At 46.0% G+C, this 14,559-nt stretch overlaps 1 protein-coding gene across 1 annotated transcript; it reads right to left on the bottom strand.

Moving 5' to 3' along the window:
- Nucleotides 1-919: 919 nt before the first annotated feature.
- Nucleotides 920-14,424, bottom strand: SENP2 (SUMO specific peptidase 2). Its single transcript, XM_052685992.1, has 17 exons — nt 14,297-14,424; nt 11,247-11,305; nt 10,421-10,542; nt 9,538-9,607; nt 9,239-9,317; nt 8,610-8,724; nt 7,979-8,079; nt 6,826-6,923; nt 5,721-5,763; nt 5,324-5,390; nt 5,044-5,178; nt 4,158-4,289; nt 3,650-3,853; nt 3,427-3,506; nt 2,989-3,073; nt 2,213-2,308; nt 920-1,692 (listed from the first exon to the last, which is right to left on the bottom strand). Exons 1-17 carry the CDS (start codon nt 14,389-14,391, stop codon nt 1,630-1,632), a joined length of 1,644 nt encoding a protein of 547 aa, XP_052541952.1. The 5' UTR covers nt 14,392-14,424; the 3' UTR covers nt 920-1,629.
- Nucleotides 14,425-14,559: the final 135 nt, after the last annotated feature.

A 14,559-nucleotide genomic window follows, 5' to 3' on the forward strand; every position in this document is an offset into this window, starting at 1 on the left:
GGTCCTCCCTGCCAGTAATGACTGCGTCACCACGCAGCTGACGGCATCAGCAGAGCTCATGGCAGCATGAGAGCAGCCCCCCCTCCCTCGCCCTCCCCACCCAGGGAGCACTGTGTGACTCACACTGCATCACAGGCCCCAGGCGCTCTCTCAAGGCGTCACAGAAGATGTAAGAGATGATTCCCCACCACAGGATGTTCTTAGAGCATCTTACGGTGACCTAAGGGTAACAATCCACAGGCAAACTGGAAAAGGACACTTCAAGCAGTTCAGCTACCAGGTCCTAACTAATCAACAGCTGAAATCCCTCACGTCCTCAGGGAATCCACAGAAGATTAAGCATCTCACGTCAGGACAAACCACAGCAGATTGCCTTTGTAATAGTTCCCTCTTTGGGGCACCTCCTCTGATTTGTGATGGATTAAGCTAATCAGTTTGGAAGCAAAGACTGATCCAGCTCCTGGCCACAGCACAGATAAACCCACTCAGCAGCTCCCCTAGGAAAGCAGCCCCTCTGGCGAGGAGCAGCCTGAAAGCAGATCGTTCACACGAGCACAGAGGGCACATCTCCAAAAATCAGCATCTTTACCTCAGAGCTGGGGGAACGGAACCACCTCACAGAAACAGTGTGATGTGGTTCTTAACACCACCATTCCAACACAGCCTGCATGCCAAGCATGCAACAGCCTCCCCTCTGCAACAGTACACAGGGAACTCAGAGACCCCAAACTGACTCCAGTTAAAGAGCATGAGCTCAGCAGGATACAAAAACAGACCGAATACAACTGGACTCAATAAAACATTCTCATTGCCCCTTCAGGATTTCACAAACATTGCTGGGAGGCTTCTGTGCTCCGATACTCACCCTAGCTAGAGTCTTCCTCCTCACATAAGCAAGCAAAAACCACTCTGATACCTCTTTCTTTTTTTTTCTTCATTTAGAAAAAACACTCTCTTTCATCACCAGGTAGAATTTCTTTCCAGTAAAGCTCTTTGTATAAATTACATATTTACTTTAAAAAAGAAACAAAATAAATACTTCTCTTTTCACATCAGATAATTCCCTGCAGACAAAACAAAACCACCCCAACTAAAGGGGCTTCACTACAGATTTGTTACAAATCAAGAAAACCGTCAATACTTTTTTTTTTCCCCCCCCCTTTCATCACAAATCCAGTTTTAGGAATCAAGTAGATCGTAGGTATTCCAGAAACAGAAGAAAACTCTCCTTGAAGAAACAGCAGCTAAGCACATTGTCCTCGGGGAGCTCAGTTTGGCTCCCACGACTGTTACCACCAGGCAGGAGAGTCCCATTTGTCCATAAATGTGGCCACGTGTGCAGTGAGGTGGCAGCCCTCCGTCCCACCGACACAAGTTCACACCATTTCTTCTCCACCACTCCCCAGGTGAAGTCACAGCCAACTTTCAGACTCTCACTCAAGGCGCATCAGCTCATTTCAAAGAGAGGCACCGTCTCCGAAATGGAGGAAAAAAATTAACCGTTACTTTATAGCCTAAAAGAGAAACATGTGAGTGCCTGCTTCCTGTTCAGTAAGGCACTGCAAACATAATGAAATAGGAGTTAGTGACTGCGAGGTGATCCACCGTGTTGCTCTGCCGGTTCATGCCTCACAGCAGCTGCTGATGGATTATTTCCCACACCATTCTCTTGCGGAAGTAAGGCATGTCTTCCTGTACAGAAAAGGAAAGAAAAACCCATGCAGTGCACAGCAGGAAGGGACAGAAAACACGTGTGGTGTTCTCTCACATCAAGCTCATTTTAAGCACTGTCAACGCAGCCCCCGTGAGTACAACACGGTCTGCTGTGTCTCACACCCACTGCGGTGCTGCATGGATGAAACCCAACGAAGCCAGATTTATCTGACCATTAACAACAGCTTAAAACAAGCTCTAATTAAAGGCCGCTACATCAGAAGATAACTCCTATTTTAATCAGTCTAAGGGTTAAGCCTATTTCTCCAAAAGATACAAAAACCATACCTTGCCCGAGGGGAAGCTCAAGGTTTGCCTGAGACCTAAGGATGGTGAACACAGCTCTACTCTGCTGAGGCCACTTTGAGTTCCAGCCCTGGCGCCACGCACCACAAATGGAAGTACAAAACTTCCACCCCAGGCAGAGCAAACAGCTGCACAACCTCCCCAGCCCCTGCACGTGTGCACTCATCTGAAACCATTAGGAGCTTTGGCTCACCTCAGTGAAGGTAATGGGTTTGTCTCTGCAGACATAATCTGCATATTTGCACATAAAAACTCCGCAGTCACTTCCATTCGATTGCTGAGGAATTTCCTAATGAAAGGGAAGAAGGTGGAGAATGTTTTCTATCTTAAAAGAAAAGCAGCTTGGGGGCAGCACCACCCACCACCCCCAATACTCTGACTTGCAAACCTGCGTGCACAACCCATCCCACACACGAGGAGTAAACCCACGAACCACATCTTCACAGCCCTCTGTCTCCTTTCCTTGGACCTCATAATCCAAATTCTTGCAGGGGTAGCAGCAATCCACCCTGCAAGGTGTCTTGAAGTTTGCATTGCGAGCAGCACAGTGGTGTCATGTCTCCTGAGTCTGCAGATGCTGCTTATTGCTATTAATTTGTTGAAAGACATCAGCTCAACCCTTTTCTTCATCACCTGCCAGAATTCACGCACGAAGAAGAATCACCTCAAAGCCCTGCCTGCTTTTGGAAGCCTTCTCTCTCAGACAACAGCTGAACAGATTCTTAAATTCAACTTGTGTAAAAGGTGCAAAGCCAGATTCACCCTAACATGGCAGACTCATAGAAAAATAAAGTACTTGGCCAGCAAGGAAAGGCACTGCCTCGCATCCCAGCACAGCTTCCTAATCCACTTGCAGCCCGAGATGGTTTATGTTTATGGATGCTCTTTAAAGCTTAGACTTGTTAAGAAAGCATTAAGGCCTTTGTGACGAGGAGCTGCGGGTTTCAGGTCCCAGCAGTGCTCACATACATGGGACTCCATGCTGTGAAGGGTCCACTCCGAAAGTGACAGCTTCACTTTTCGTTTCTCCCAGCTCTCCTCTTGCAGGTATTGGCTGTTTAAAACAAAACAAAACAACTCTTCATCTCCGTATTTTAGGCCAACGAAAAAGAGATCCCTGAAATTCCACAGGAAGCCAAATGGCAGGACAGTAAGATGTCAGTGGATCTTTACTGCCATAAGGCATTTGGAGGAACAACTCAAATGTTTAGTTTGCACGCATTTCATGGTGATGCTCTGTACATCCTGGAGACATGTATCACTCTCCTGGATGGAAGGAGTGATGTGAGAATGGTTTTATTCCCCAGCTACAAAAAAACCAAACGCTTCCAGTTGTGTCTCAGGTACAAATAGCTAAAAACCTTCTCAGAGTTCACAACAAACAGCACTGACTGAGCAGTTACTCACAATACAGCTTCACAAATCTTGTCTCCTCTTTTTCCAAGTGAGTCAAAGTATGTGATGGTCTTCATTCTGATATCTACGACCTGTTATTGAAAAGTAACCATCAGACACTGCACGAGCCTATGCAGCAAACTGAACAAAAACTGATCAACCTTTCTTGCTTGCTTGCTTTCTCCCCACTTAATTCTTCAATTGAAAAAAAAAAAAGAAATCCAGCATGACTCACCACCAAGGTCCAGTGTGATCTCAAGTGAATAGGAACTAAAATGATGTGATGTTTGAACAGATTCACATTTCTAGTCCATCTTTTTACTGCTGTGTAGCCTTCGGAAAGAAGTTTGTGACAGAAGAAAGTACTAAAAGCGTACACTGATGGATAGTTTTCTTTTTTGCCTCTTTCCATCAGAAGATTCATATAGAAATTAATGACCTGTATGGTAAAAAGCAAATATAAAATACAAAATAAGACACTGCTCACCAAATTAAAAAAGTAAAAAAAAACCCAAAACCAGAGAAGCAATACTTTCAGAAGATTAACTTCTACAAACTGCATGACCCAACAATTAGAGTTTCTACAACTCTAGACCTTTATTTACCTACAGTAAGACTCAACAGGTGTTTATAAGTTCTGCAGTGAGGGTCTGCAAATATCTGAAATCAGACACCTGTGCCCAGCGAGGACATTTGAAGAGACATCCAGAACAGAAACATCCCTGTGCTGCAGCAAGCTTTACCTCGTCATTGAGCCACGAAAAGTTGTTCAGTGTCTGGATGTCCTCACGGCTGAGCCTGAGTTTGAAGGCACTGCTCACAACCTCCTCTGGTTTACCCTCGCTCAATGCAGCCTTGATCTCTCTCTCCATGGCCTGAAGCAAGAAATTGAATGGGAAATGGTGAGCACACCAACCTGTGGGCAGCTTTCAGCTGTAACAAGGTCTGCTATATGAAGGCTCGAGTGATAAGACCAGCACCACAGTGGGCATTTTTCATACCAAGGCTTGTGAGTCAGGGACCTAAAAGAAGTTAAAAGTGGGGAACTCCAAAGGGAACTGAGGTGTCGACACTGGACTCATGCATTCAGGAGGCTCAGCTGTGTGTGTAACTGTTCTTGTATGGATGTTTCCATCGAAGCCTGCTTAAGGGGTGCAAAGCACACTTCCTTTTGGTTAAATCTGGGCCAGTGAAGTGAGAAAAACAACTTTTTTGTCTTGTATGGAGCTTCACTGTCCAGAGTTTGTAAACCCTCAATTTGCTTGCCCTTCCCAAACCAGTCGTCACTGGGCCAGAAAGAAGGTGTTCAATTACATCAGCAGGACTTCAAGGAATCAGAGCAGCCAAATAGTGCTCTGCAAAAGCACCTGTTAAACGTGGACCAGTTTTGGTCCTGCTCACACAATTCCCACAAACCCTTACGTGAGCACAACCAAAGGACTGTGTGGACTGTATTAAACCCTTTAAGATCAGCTTTACTGCTGACCCTTGCTCTGTAGACATCTACAAGTGGTGAATGCAAGCTCCTAACACTGCAAAACAGGCTCAAGAACCATCTGCAAAAAAATAAGAGCTATGTGGATGTTTTACAGCTTTCTAATTTGAACAAGGGACCGACAGCTATGGTACCTCTGTGAGTGGAGGAAAGCGTTCTTGGGATTTGGGGAGTTTCTTTTCTTCCTCATCATGGATAGATGGTCTTCCGGACACAACGGGTGGCAGATGCAATCCAGAGGAGGCATTCCTTGGGACTTCATCTCCATGCTGTCTCAGACAAAAAGAGGTCAAGTTAGAAAGCAAATTTGCTAAGGGATAACACAAAGTCTTGCTCGTGTATAAAACTGGAAGTGTATTTTGAGTATGCATCCATACACCCATGTATCCACATACATCTGAATAATAAACTCACCCCTGAGTTGGGTTGTCCCTCTTGTCCTCTCTTGCCTTCCTTTTCTGCTGGCGTACCGTAACTGCAACTGGAAACAGAGAAGCAGGCTGTAGCAATGCATGTAACTCTTACACGTCCACCTTCTGGTTAAGGAATGCATTATCACAGATCAGACTGCCATACAGAAGTCTCTCTCACTGGCTTTGCTTCCTTCAGCAACACGCAGCCATCTGCGCTCGCGCTGCTGCTGCTCAGATGGTTCACAGAGAAGAAATGAGAGACACAACTGGATTGCAAGCAATTCCAGAGCCACAAGCTAGCTGCTCTCATGCCAGAACATTGAGATGAGGATGGTTATTCTCCTTCTGGACACTGCTGGAATACACAGAACAAAACCAAAGAGGAACCAAGATTCTACCTGGGCTGCTCACGTTCTGGAGAGTGGCGTGGGCTCCTGCCATCTGCACAAAAAAGCATACAAGAAGTCAGCATTTAATGAGGATCAGGCAAACATGACTCTCAGATTATGAAGGAAAAGACAAAAAAAAAAATCCCAACAACCTTCCTAACAATGACTACAAGGTCATGAAGTTTTAACTCTGGCAAACAGGCCTCCTGGACATTATGTGAAAGCGTGTGAGCTCTGAAGCCCAGGATCTAAAGTCACTTTCAGTAGTTACATTCTTCAGCTTACCAGAAAAGATGATCTACAAAACAAGCCAACTTGTTATAAAGAGAGGTGCTGTGCTAATCCAGGAAAGAAGCAATCTGCTGGTTTATGGGAACTGTTGAGTCCCAGCCTGAAGCACTGATTGAGCACCTGGGGAAAGGACCTGGGAGCACAGGTGGAGGCAATGGGGGAGGAGCCTGGCTGCACCTCTCTTAGACCCCATTTAAGGGCTGACTGGCTGAGGGGAAGGAGCTCTGCTTGGAGATTGCTCCCTTGTGAGCCTAAATCTTCAGAGACAGGTAAGCACTTTCTCTTTTATAACACCACCCTGTTTCATGCTTGTCCCTTTTGTTGTTTCACTCCTTATTGCCTTTCCACCAGGTTAATGTTTCAGTTTGTAACAGCTGGCTTAGTGTTGAAGCTCTGATATCATGGATATGGTCACATAAAAAAGGATTAAACAGTAATGCATTATCACAGCTGGGTGAGGTAACCTAAAGGGTACACACACATCAGTGTGCCTCCACCAGCACAAAGGGCCAGATGTTACAGACTTCACCTGCACAGCATGCAGTTACTTCTGCAGCTAAGAACACCTCTGGTACAGCACCAGGGTGGAGGAACAGCTTTAAACAAAGCTTGTCACTTACAGAGCCATTTCAGCTAACAACTATCTCTGGTTTTGTTCCTGCTCTCCTTTTTCTTTCCAGAGACAGCTTGTTTTGTTCTAAGAGCCAATGTAAGCCACACCACATCTAGCATAGCATAAAATATACCTTCAAGACTTAAATAAATGCTCTATTTTATAAGCCTAGCTATAAAACAGAGCAACTATAAAGCAGGGCTCACTCACCAGGTTTTGGTGTCAAAAGCTTGGAGGCATCCCCTCCACATCTTTGTTCTTCCAGGAAAGTTACAGCAGACAGTGACTCTTTGTAGTAAATCTCAACACTTTGGTGCAGCAGGAAAAAAACAAAACAGAATCAGAATTTCTATACATGCAGTATCTGTTATCTGTATGCAATCTGTGTTTTATAGGACGAGGCAGCATTCTCTGTCACAATCCCTGGCCAGCCCTTTATTGGAGATAATGCTGGCACTGTGAATACATTGTCCACACAACACACGTTTCTGGAATGTTTAAATTCATCCTTCAGGACTGTTCTGAGATATTGGCCAAACCACAATAACCAGTGGCTGGAAGATCAGATGCCAAAAGCAGCATGTTGATCCAACCTCAAATATTAATGCTGGTGCACCTAAAATTACACACAGTGTCATTTTCTGTATTCACACAGCAGAATGTTTACATGTGATGTGCTATTCTGCTCTGAAGCACTGTGTTTCCATGTCTTCTAGCTGTGAGACAAAGCAGAGACTGGGATTTTAGCTTTGCTAAAGCAATCCATGCTTCACAGCATTCACGTGGCATTTCCTACTATCTGCCTGTGCAGAAAGGCACGCTGCTGTTTCACCATTCTGGCATCAATATTTTCTAATTAGGCTCTTTGTACAAAGCTTTGAGGTGTAGTATCCCACTGAGATAAGAGCTTCTCTTATTTTTGTGTTTTTCCTGGTGTGGTTAGCTTCATGCAATCTCTTACACAGCAACAGAGATATCAAACCCACATCACTGCTACTCATGAATCAGATTTACACGCAAGTTCCCTCTTGTAGGTTGCTCTCAGAACAGCAGTTCTGTACACAAGACTGAGATTTCTTCCTTTTAATCTACTGGGAGAGAAACGTATCCCTACAGAGTGACAAACTTTCATCTGCAGAACACATTCACAAAACATTCCAGCTACACCTGGAGGAAGTGAATGCAGGGAGGGGAAGCATCTCTTGAGCTTTTAAAACTTAGTTTATGCAAAGACCTGCCCTGGGACACTATCAGGAGCCCTGGGACACTATCAGGAGCCCTGAGAGTGCAAAAGCTGCATTTTTTTCCCTCCACTTTCCGTGTCCACCAAATCTTAAGTTAATTTCTTCCTATAATTAATTACTTGGAGCTTGTCGGCTTTGCAGTTTGGCAGTATTTAGCATATTTGTCCTTCAGTAGTTTCAAGAGTTGCTTGTATTTCTCTTTTTCTTCTTTCTGCGCATCCTAGCAGAAGGGAGGGACAAACAAACAGAAGAACAGATTAGAATCGCTGCACATGAAGCAAATACTTGTCATCTGGATTTGGTGCAGCCTGCACAGGTTGCTCTCTAAACACAGCAGCTCATTTAACAGCAATTCCCACACGTCTGTTTTGTGTTAGCCCTGTGGGAAGGATTTGTGCTCACTGTAATTCTCAAGGTTTCTTTTACAACCATTTCCTCAAATGTGGGCCTCTTATCTGCAGCTGCGGTCTGCACCTCTTGCATAATAATTCAGGCTAATATGCATTCCTGTCAGTACACATAATGACTGCTTGCTATGAGTCCCCAGGATATCTTAATCATACTTCACTGCTTGCCACAGCCTGCTCCTCCTCTACTTCAGTCTGAGACTTTTTTCCCATGAAATCTAGGTTTATTACGTGTTTTCCAACAGCTGCTTCAGACATGGGAAGGACAGGGAAGGAACTGGGTGTTTTTGTAGCTGTAATTATTGAATGGTTTAATTTCAAAAAGCCTTTCTCAGCCACGTACCTCAACGCTGCGCAAAGGCTTCCCTGTTTTGTCCATTCCAGAAGTAGAAGGTTTTGGCTCTTCATCCTCAGTGGGTGTTGAAGTGTCATCTCCAGGAGGTTCAGTGTAGTAGTTGCTAAAAAATAACAAAGGCAAAAGAAACAGCATCAAGAAGACGTTCAAATAAACACCTACAATTCAGCCTGCACTGACAACTGTTTCGACATGAGATGTTGATTACTTTCAGATGAAGACCTGCTGTCTTCAACCAATTAATGAGAAAGTACACACAGGTAAAACTAAAAGCAGAACAACTGCCTCGAATACACACTGCTGTTTGATCTGCACAAGTGATGCAGATACTCTCGGGGCCATTTCCAAGGCAGCCCAAGCCCTGAGTCAATACAGAAGCTTCTGGCTAACAAAGCTGCCTCTTCTAACAAATCTCCCATGTCTATGAAGTATCTGGATTCAAAGGGGGGTGAAAAAAGGCAGCTGGATATCTCACTGCAGTACAGCAACTGGATCAGGTCCCAAAATAATTTGGGTAACTATTATTATGTGGACAATGATCCAGGTGTTTGACAACACTCAAGAATGAAAGGGAAAGGTGGAAAGTCTTTTCCAGAAAGAAATGAAAGGATTTTTACCTGAAATCTGGAACTGTCACAGGAGAAAGGGCCAGTGTGACCCTATCAAAGTAAGCATCGCTTTCAAAAGGCATATTATCTGTAACAGGAACACAAGTTACATCAGTCACTACAGAAGGAAACCAAAGTTTTGAGTTTAAAGAGCTTCACCAATCAAAAAGAAACAGAGCTCACATGCAATATCCCTAGATGTTACACACTGTGCCTGCAATCATCTGTATGCAAACCTGAAGTTGGGTCATGTGGTGCACAAGGATGGGTGAAAAAGAAATGAGTTGGTGACCTGGTGTCACCCTTACCAATCTGCAGCCTTTCCAGCACAGGGCTTGATGGTATTTCAAATGAAGGGTCATATGGAGCAGATGGAGGCTGGAATAAAAACAAAATATCACTGTGAATATCACCTGAATGCAAACACAAGCAAACATGATGTTCCTGGAATGTAGGCAGCTCTATGATGACTCAGGGATCGTGATATGCTGGTTTAGACTGCAGCAGAGTGCAAATATTTGCAGAATCTCTGACAAGTACACTTTCTAATTTTTTTTAATACAGGAGCTCATATATGCAGTGATTAAAATGACATGAATCTAACCCTGAGTTCTTATTCAGCTCCTAACCACACTGAAACGTGAGTTTGGCCCCTGAAAAATAAGTTCTGTGAAAGAGAGTAACTCTCTCAAGAACAAATGGATCATGGCAGCTTCTTATTCTTCTCTTCTACCAGTGGGGCAGTGAGAAAAATAACACTGCAGCTTTGAACCAAGCTACAGAGATGAGCAACAGTTCACCGGTTAAGACTCAAAGTCTTAAAGGCATCCTCTGGTGTATAATGTAGCAAAGAGACCTTTACCCACAGCAATTATGCAGTTTTTCTTGCCAGGTGATGCATACTGATCCCTTAACTACTAGCTTTAGAAACAACTTGTAAACATCCTAAGACTACGGCTATGAATGACTACAGAGTATCTGAAAGACAGCAAACATTGAGCTCCTTAGTTACAAGAGCTAGAGCACAGTGTGCAAACCTGAATGAGGCAAACCCAGCCAACAGAGCTGCCTGCTACAAATAGCAAAGAAAACCCTACTGCTGTACAGGCTTTGTTATGCAGAGAAGCTCCTTCCTTTTGTCTCCCACAGATTCAACAATTACAACTGCCTACTTTCAAAACCTGTGCTGACCTCTTCTCCCAAGGTTGTGGTTGAAGTTACGTTGTCATCTGAAATTGTCCAGTGTTCATCTGCTGCCCTGGGTGGCAAGTTCACCTCAGCAGAAGTGCTTGCTTCTCCTGGAGGCTCAGAGCCTTAAAAAGAACAAGACAGGTCATATAAGAACATGACTGAAAAGGGATCAAGTGATACCAGAGCAGCACACTGTAACAGTTCAGCATTAAATTAGGGGAAGCCAAGCAGTAGCTACAGAGCTCCATGTTTCCCCATAAAATTTGTGCTAGGAAATATCCTACAGCATAAAAAGCTTCTCCCTCTTCATCTGACTGAAAAAGGGAAACTCTGATCTCAAACCATGATCTGTGCAGTGAATACCGAGGTAGCAGCATAGCTGCATCACTCCTAAATGCCATTTTTTTTCTCTGCCTGCTGTCACTTTGAAGGTGCTTTCCTTTGTACCCCAGATTTTAGGTGGTTTCTCAGAAGAAACAGCTCTTTTCAGCTGGCAGATGTGAAACACTACAAATACAGACCATGAATACAGGAGGGAGCACTCAGCTTTGATGCACAGTGCTCACTGTGCTGATGTGGATGGGCTCATGGCCAGAGAGACGTGGGGCATCTCCTGCTGGCAGTAAAAGTACCCCTTCCTGCCACAGCCAGTACATGAGACACAATTCTGCCTCAGGCCATTGGCTACACATAGGGTCACAATTTAGAGAATGGCTCAAAACTTCAGCCTTTATGCTGAAGAACAGAAGCCAGTTTACTAAAGTACCCAAAACCTAAACAAAACAAAAAAATCAGGCGTATTAATTACTTCTGCAATGTGCAGTACCTGATGTTTTCCTCTTTGGTTGAGGCTCGTCAGGATCTTCTTGCAGAGGCGGCTGAACACTGTGGAAAATACGTGCAGATCAGCATTTGGGGACTGCAGATGAGCTTCTAAGAGACTCGTTTCCCTTCACAGGACCCAAACTTCCCAAATCAATCCTCCTATCCCAGAGGTCTCCCCTGCAAGCACCTCTAGGATCGGTCCAGACAGAAACATGTGGCAGCATCTCCCATTGATGTCTCCCACCAAGCAGAGCGCACACAGAAAATTAATTCACCCATTCAAAACACTTCAGGCCCCTTTCTCCAACATTCAATATATACTTTCTATCTGTTACAAGCAACCAAAAATTCTTAATTAATATACAGCTTTGCCTCTTTCCTCGAGGAAAGAAATACGCCGATGATTACTAAGCCATCTGAGTTCACTACAATGAGCTGCAGAGGGAAAAAAAAGCCTAAGTAGGACAGGAAATATAAGATGGGAAAGCAATGCACGTACACCCACATAAATAACTCACTGCTAAATCAGTGCTGGCCAACCCCTCATTGCAATCGCTCTCAGCTGCACCCCTCCTTGCTGAGCAGCAGCTGAGGTACTGCATCAGTCATCACAAAGATAAAGTCTAGAAATGTAGTTATTAATGGTGGGAATACACAGCTCATTTCTATATATATAGATATATTATTTTTTTCCTATTTGCTTCCAAAAACACAAAGTGGTGTTTCTGTCCTTCCCCCCCTACACAGCGAGGACTCTTTGGTCCTTCTTTGATCAAAACAATTCCAACTGTTACACATCCAAGCCCTGCTCATCTCACCCCCTCTGGACTGTCCCCCTTTCGCATCAGAAACACAAAACAGCTCTACATTTCATGTCAAACAGAGGATATTTGTCATTACTGCGCTGCTAACTTCAGGCAGAAGATACCAAGGAATAGGTGGTAAACACAAATTATTCCCAAAAAACCACGTTCCTGCTCGGCGTATTTAATATTTCAGCAGTCTAAATTAAGAAGAAAACAACACCACGTGTGTCTTCCCATCCAGCTTTTAGCAACAGCTAACTTTCACTCCCAGGCCCACAGCAGAAGGCTCCCAGCTCGAACCTCGTGCAGAGACACAGCACCACAGGCCTCCCCAGGGCTGCACTCAGCGATAAACACGGCTTTAACACCCAGCTACGTTACCACCAGCAGTTTTTACAGAGAAGGGCCTCCTCCCCCAGCTTCAGCACTGCACCCCGTACCTGTTGCAATGTCGTTTTTTCCGTTTACACTTAGCCGGGCGCTTGGGCTCTTTAGGTTTTTCTGAGGACATGGCAGGATTTGTTTTCTCTCAACGACTCAAAAAAAGACTAAAAAACCTCTGATGTTCTCCGAGTTTTCTCACTCCAGGTAAGAGCGAGTGGTAAAGAAACTCAGCTATGCAGCAGAACGCATAACTCACGAGGAGCTCAAGCTGTGCCCCTGTAGCATGTGCTCCTCTAAGGCTCTCTTAAGGTGAAGTAAAAGCAGAGGGTGTTGAGCAGCAGTCACAAAAAAGGTGGAAAAAGCACTGCAGGAGGCAGACGTGTGTCTCCCCTCCACACCAAGATGGGCTCAACTCCCCCTGCGACGCCGTGGCAACAGCCTAACATTCTATTCCACCCCACCAGTGAGGGGGGGGCGAAAACAAGATGTCACAAACCCCCTTATTTCTGCATGCACACACCCACGTGCAGGCCTCTCTCCTCTCCCAAATCTCCTCCTGTGTCACTGCTGTGGGCACTTTGTGATAGTTTACCATGTAAAGCTGTTTGAAGTTTGACTTTTCCTCTGAAATTCACACGATGCTGCAATGCAGCATTGAAGAGAAGCTCATTTTTACCCATTACTTTCACCACTGATATCCGTAATTTTTCATCTTTTTTTGCTGTGGGAAAACCCCAAGTGGCAGACGTAACAAAAAAGGCAACTTCTGTATAACTTCACCCATGTGCTCCACCGCTTTGATTGGGAATGGTGCTTGCTAAGGACATCTCTGCATCCAAAATTTCAGCCAAACCATTCACCTGCCTGTCCCATTCACGTACATTTTGAGAAACAGCACTTATGGAGAACTGAAGTTGTGGATGCCCAATCCCTGGAGGCATTCAAGGCTGGATGTGGCCGTGGGCAGCCTGGTCTGCTGGTTGGTGACCCTGCACATAGCAAGGGGTTGGAGCGAGATGAGCACTGTGGTCCTTTTCAACCCAGGCCATTCTATGATTTTCTCGCAGCCTCACACAGGGAGCTGAGAATACCTTTGTCATTTTAGAGACAAGCAGCATTTCAGACCTTATTTCCAACTGCACAGCTGATGAAAACACCTCTGCCATTGGAACATAGCAGTTCCACCCTACTTGCTTCCCTCATTTGCAGTGATCTCCTAGCAAAGCTGAGTGCCCAAAGCGTGGCAGGCAGCCCGTGTTGCTCTCCCTTTGGGAAGAGGGATGTGGCAGGGATGGCTCTGCTGCACACCGCCAGCTCCTGCCTGCAAAAGCACTGCCCCTCCTTTCACTTTGCACACAGAATCACAGAGTTGCAGATGTTGGGAGACCTTTCTGGAGGTCCAGTCCAGACCCCCTGTTAAAGCAGGTTCCCTATAGGAGAAAAGTGCCCAGGGTTTGAGTATCTTCAGAGGAAACCACACCGCCTCCATATGCAGCCCACTCCACAGCTCCGACACCCTCACAGGAGCTTTTATTCCTCATTTTTGTATGAAACTCCCCACATCCCAGTTCATGTCCATTACATCTCGCTCAGTCACACACACAGCCCCGCGCCTGGGGAAGGTACAGCTGCACACATCAGTGCAGACGGGCTGGAAAGGAGCAATTTGCAAAAGGACCCGTGTGCGTCCTGGTGGCCAAGAAAGCCTACGGGACGCCGGGCCGCACAGCACAGAGCACAGCACCCAGCGGGCTGAGGGAGGTCATGTCGGGGCCGAGGAGCGGAACCCTCGGGCAGACCGGCACCCCGTCACGCCCGGGGGCCGGACGCAGCGCGGAGGAACACGCGGCGGAGCGCTGACCTGCGGAAGGGCCGCTTGCGCGGGACCGGGAGTGGCGCGGAGCGGCGCGCGGCGGCGAAGAGACTGCCGACAGCCGCCAGCAGCCATTGGTACATAGGCCCCGGCCGCCGCCGGCGGAAGTGCGTACATCTCGCGCGACTACCGCGACGAAGTGCCGCCGGCGCGCAGGCGCAGAAACACGGGAGGAGGTGCCTCCGTGCGCGCTCCCGGCTGGGAGGAGAGATGCGCATGCGCATGGTGGACAGGCCGCCGTTGGGGATGCG

The sequence above is a fragment of the Tympanuchus pallidicinctus genome, unplaced genomic scaffold, assembly GCF_026119805.1.
Source record: "Tympanuchus pallidicinctus isolate F22 unplaced genomic scaffold, pur_lepc_1.0 scaffold22, whole genome shotgun sequence".
Classification (NCBI taxonomy): domain Eukaryota; kingdom Metazoa; phylum Chordata; class Aves; order Galliformes; family Phasianidae; genus Tympanuchus; species Tympanuchus pallidicinctus.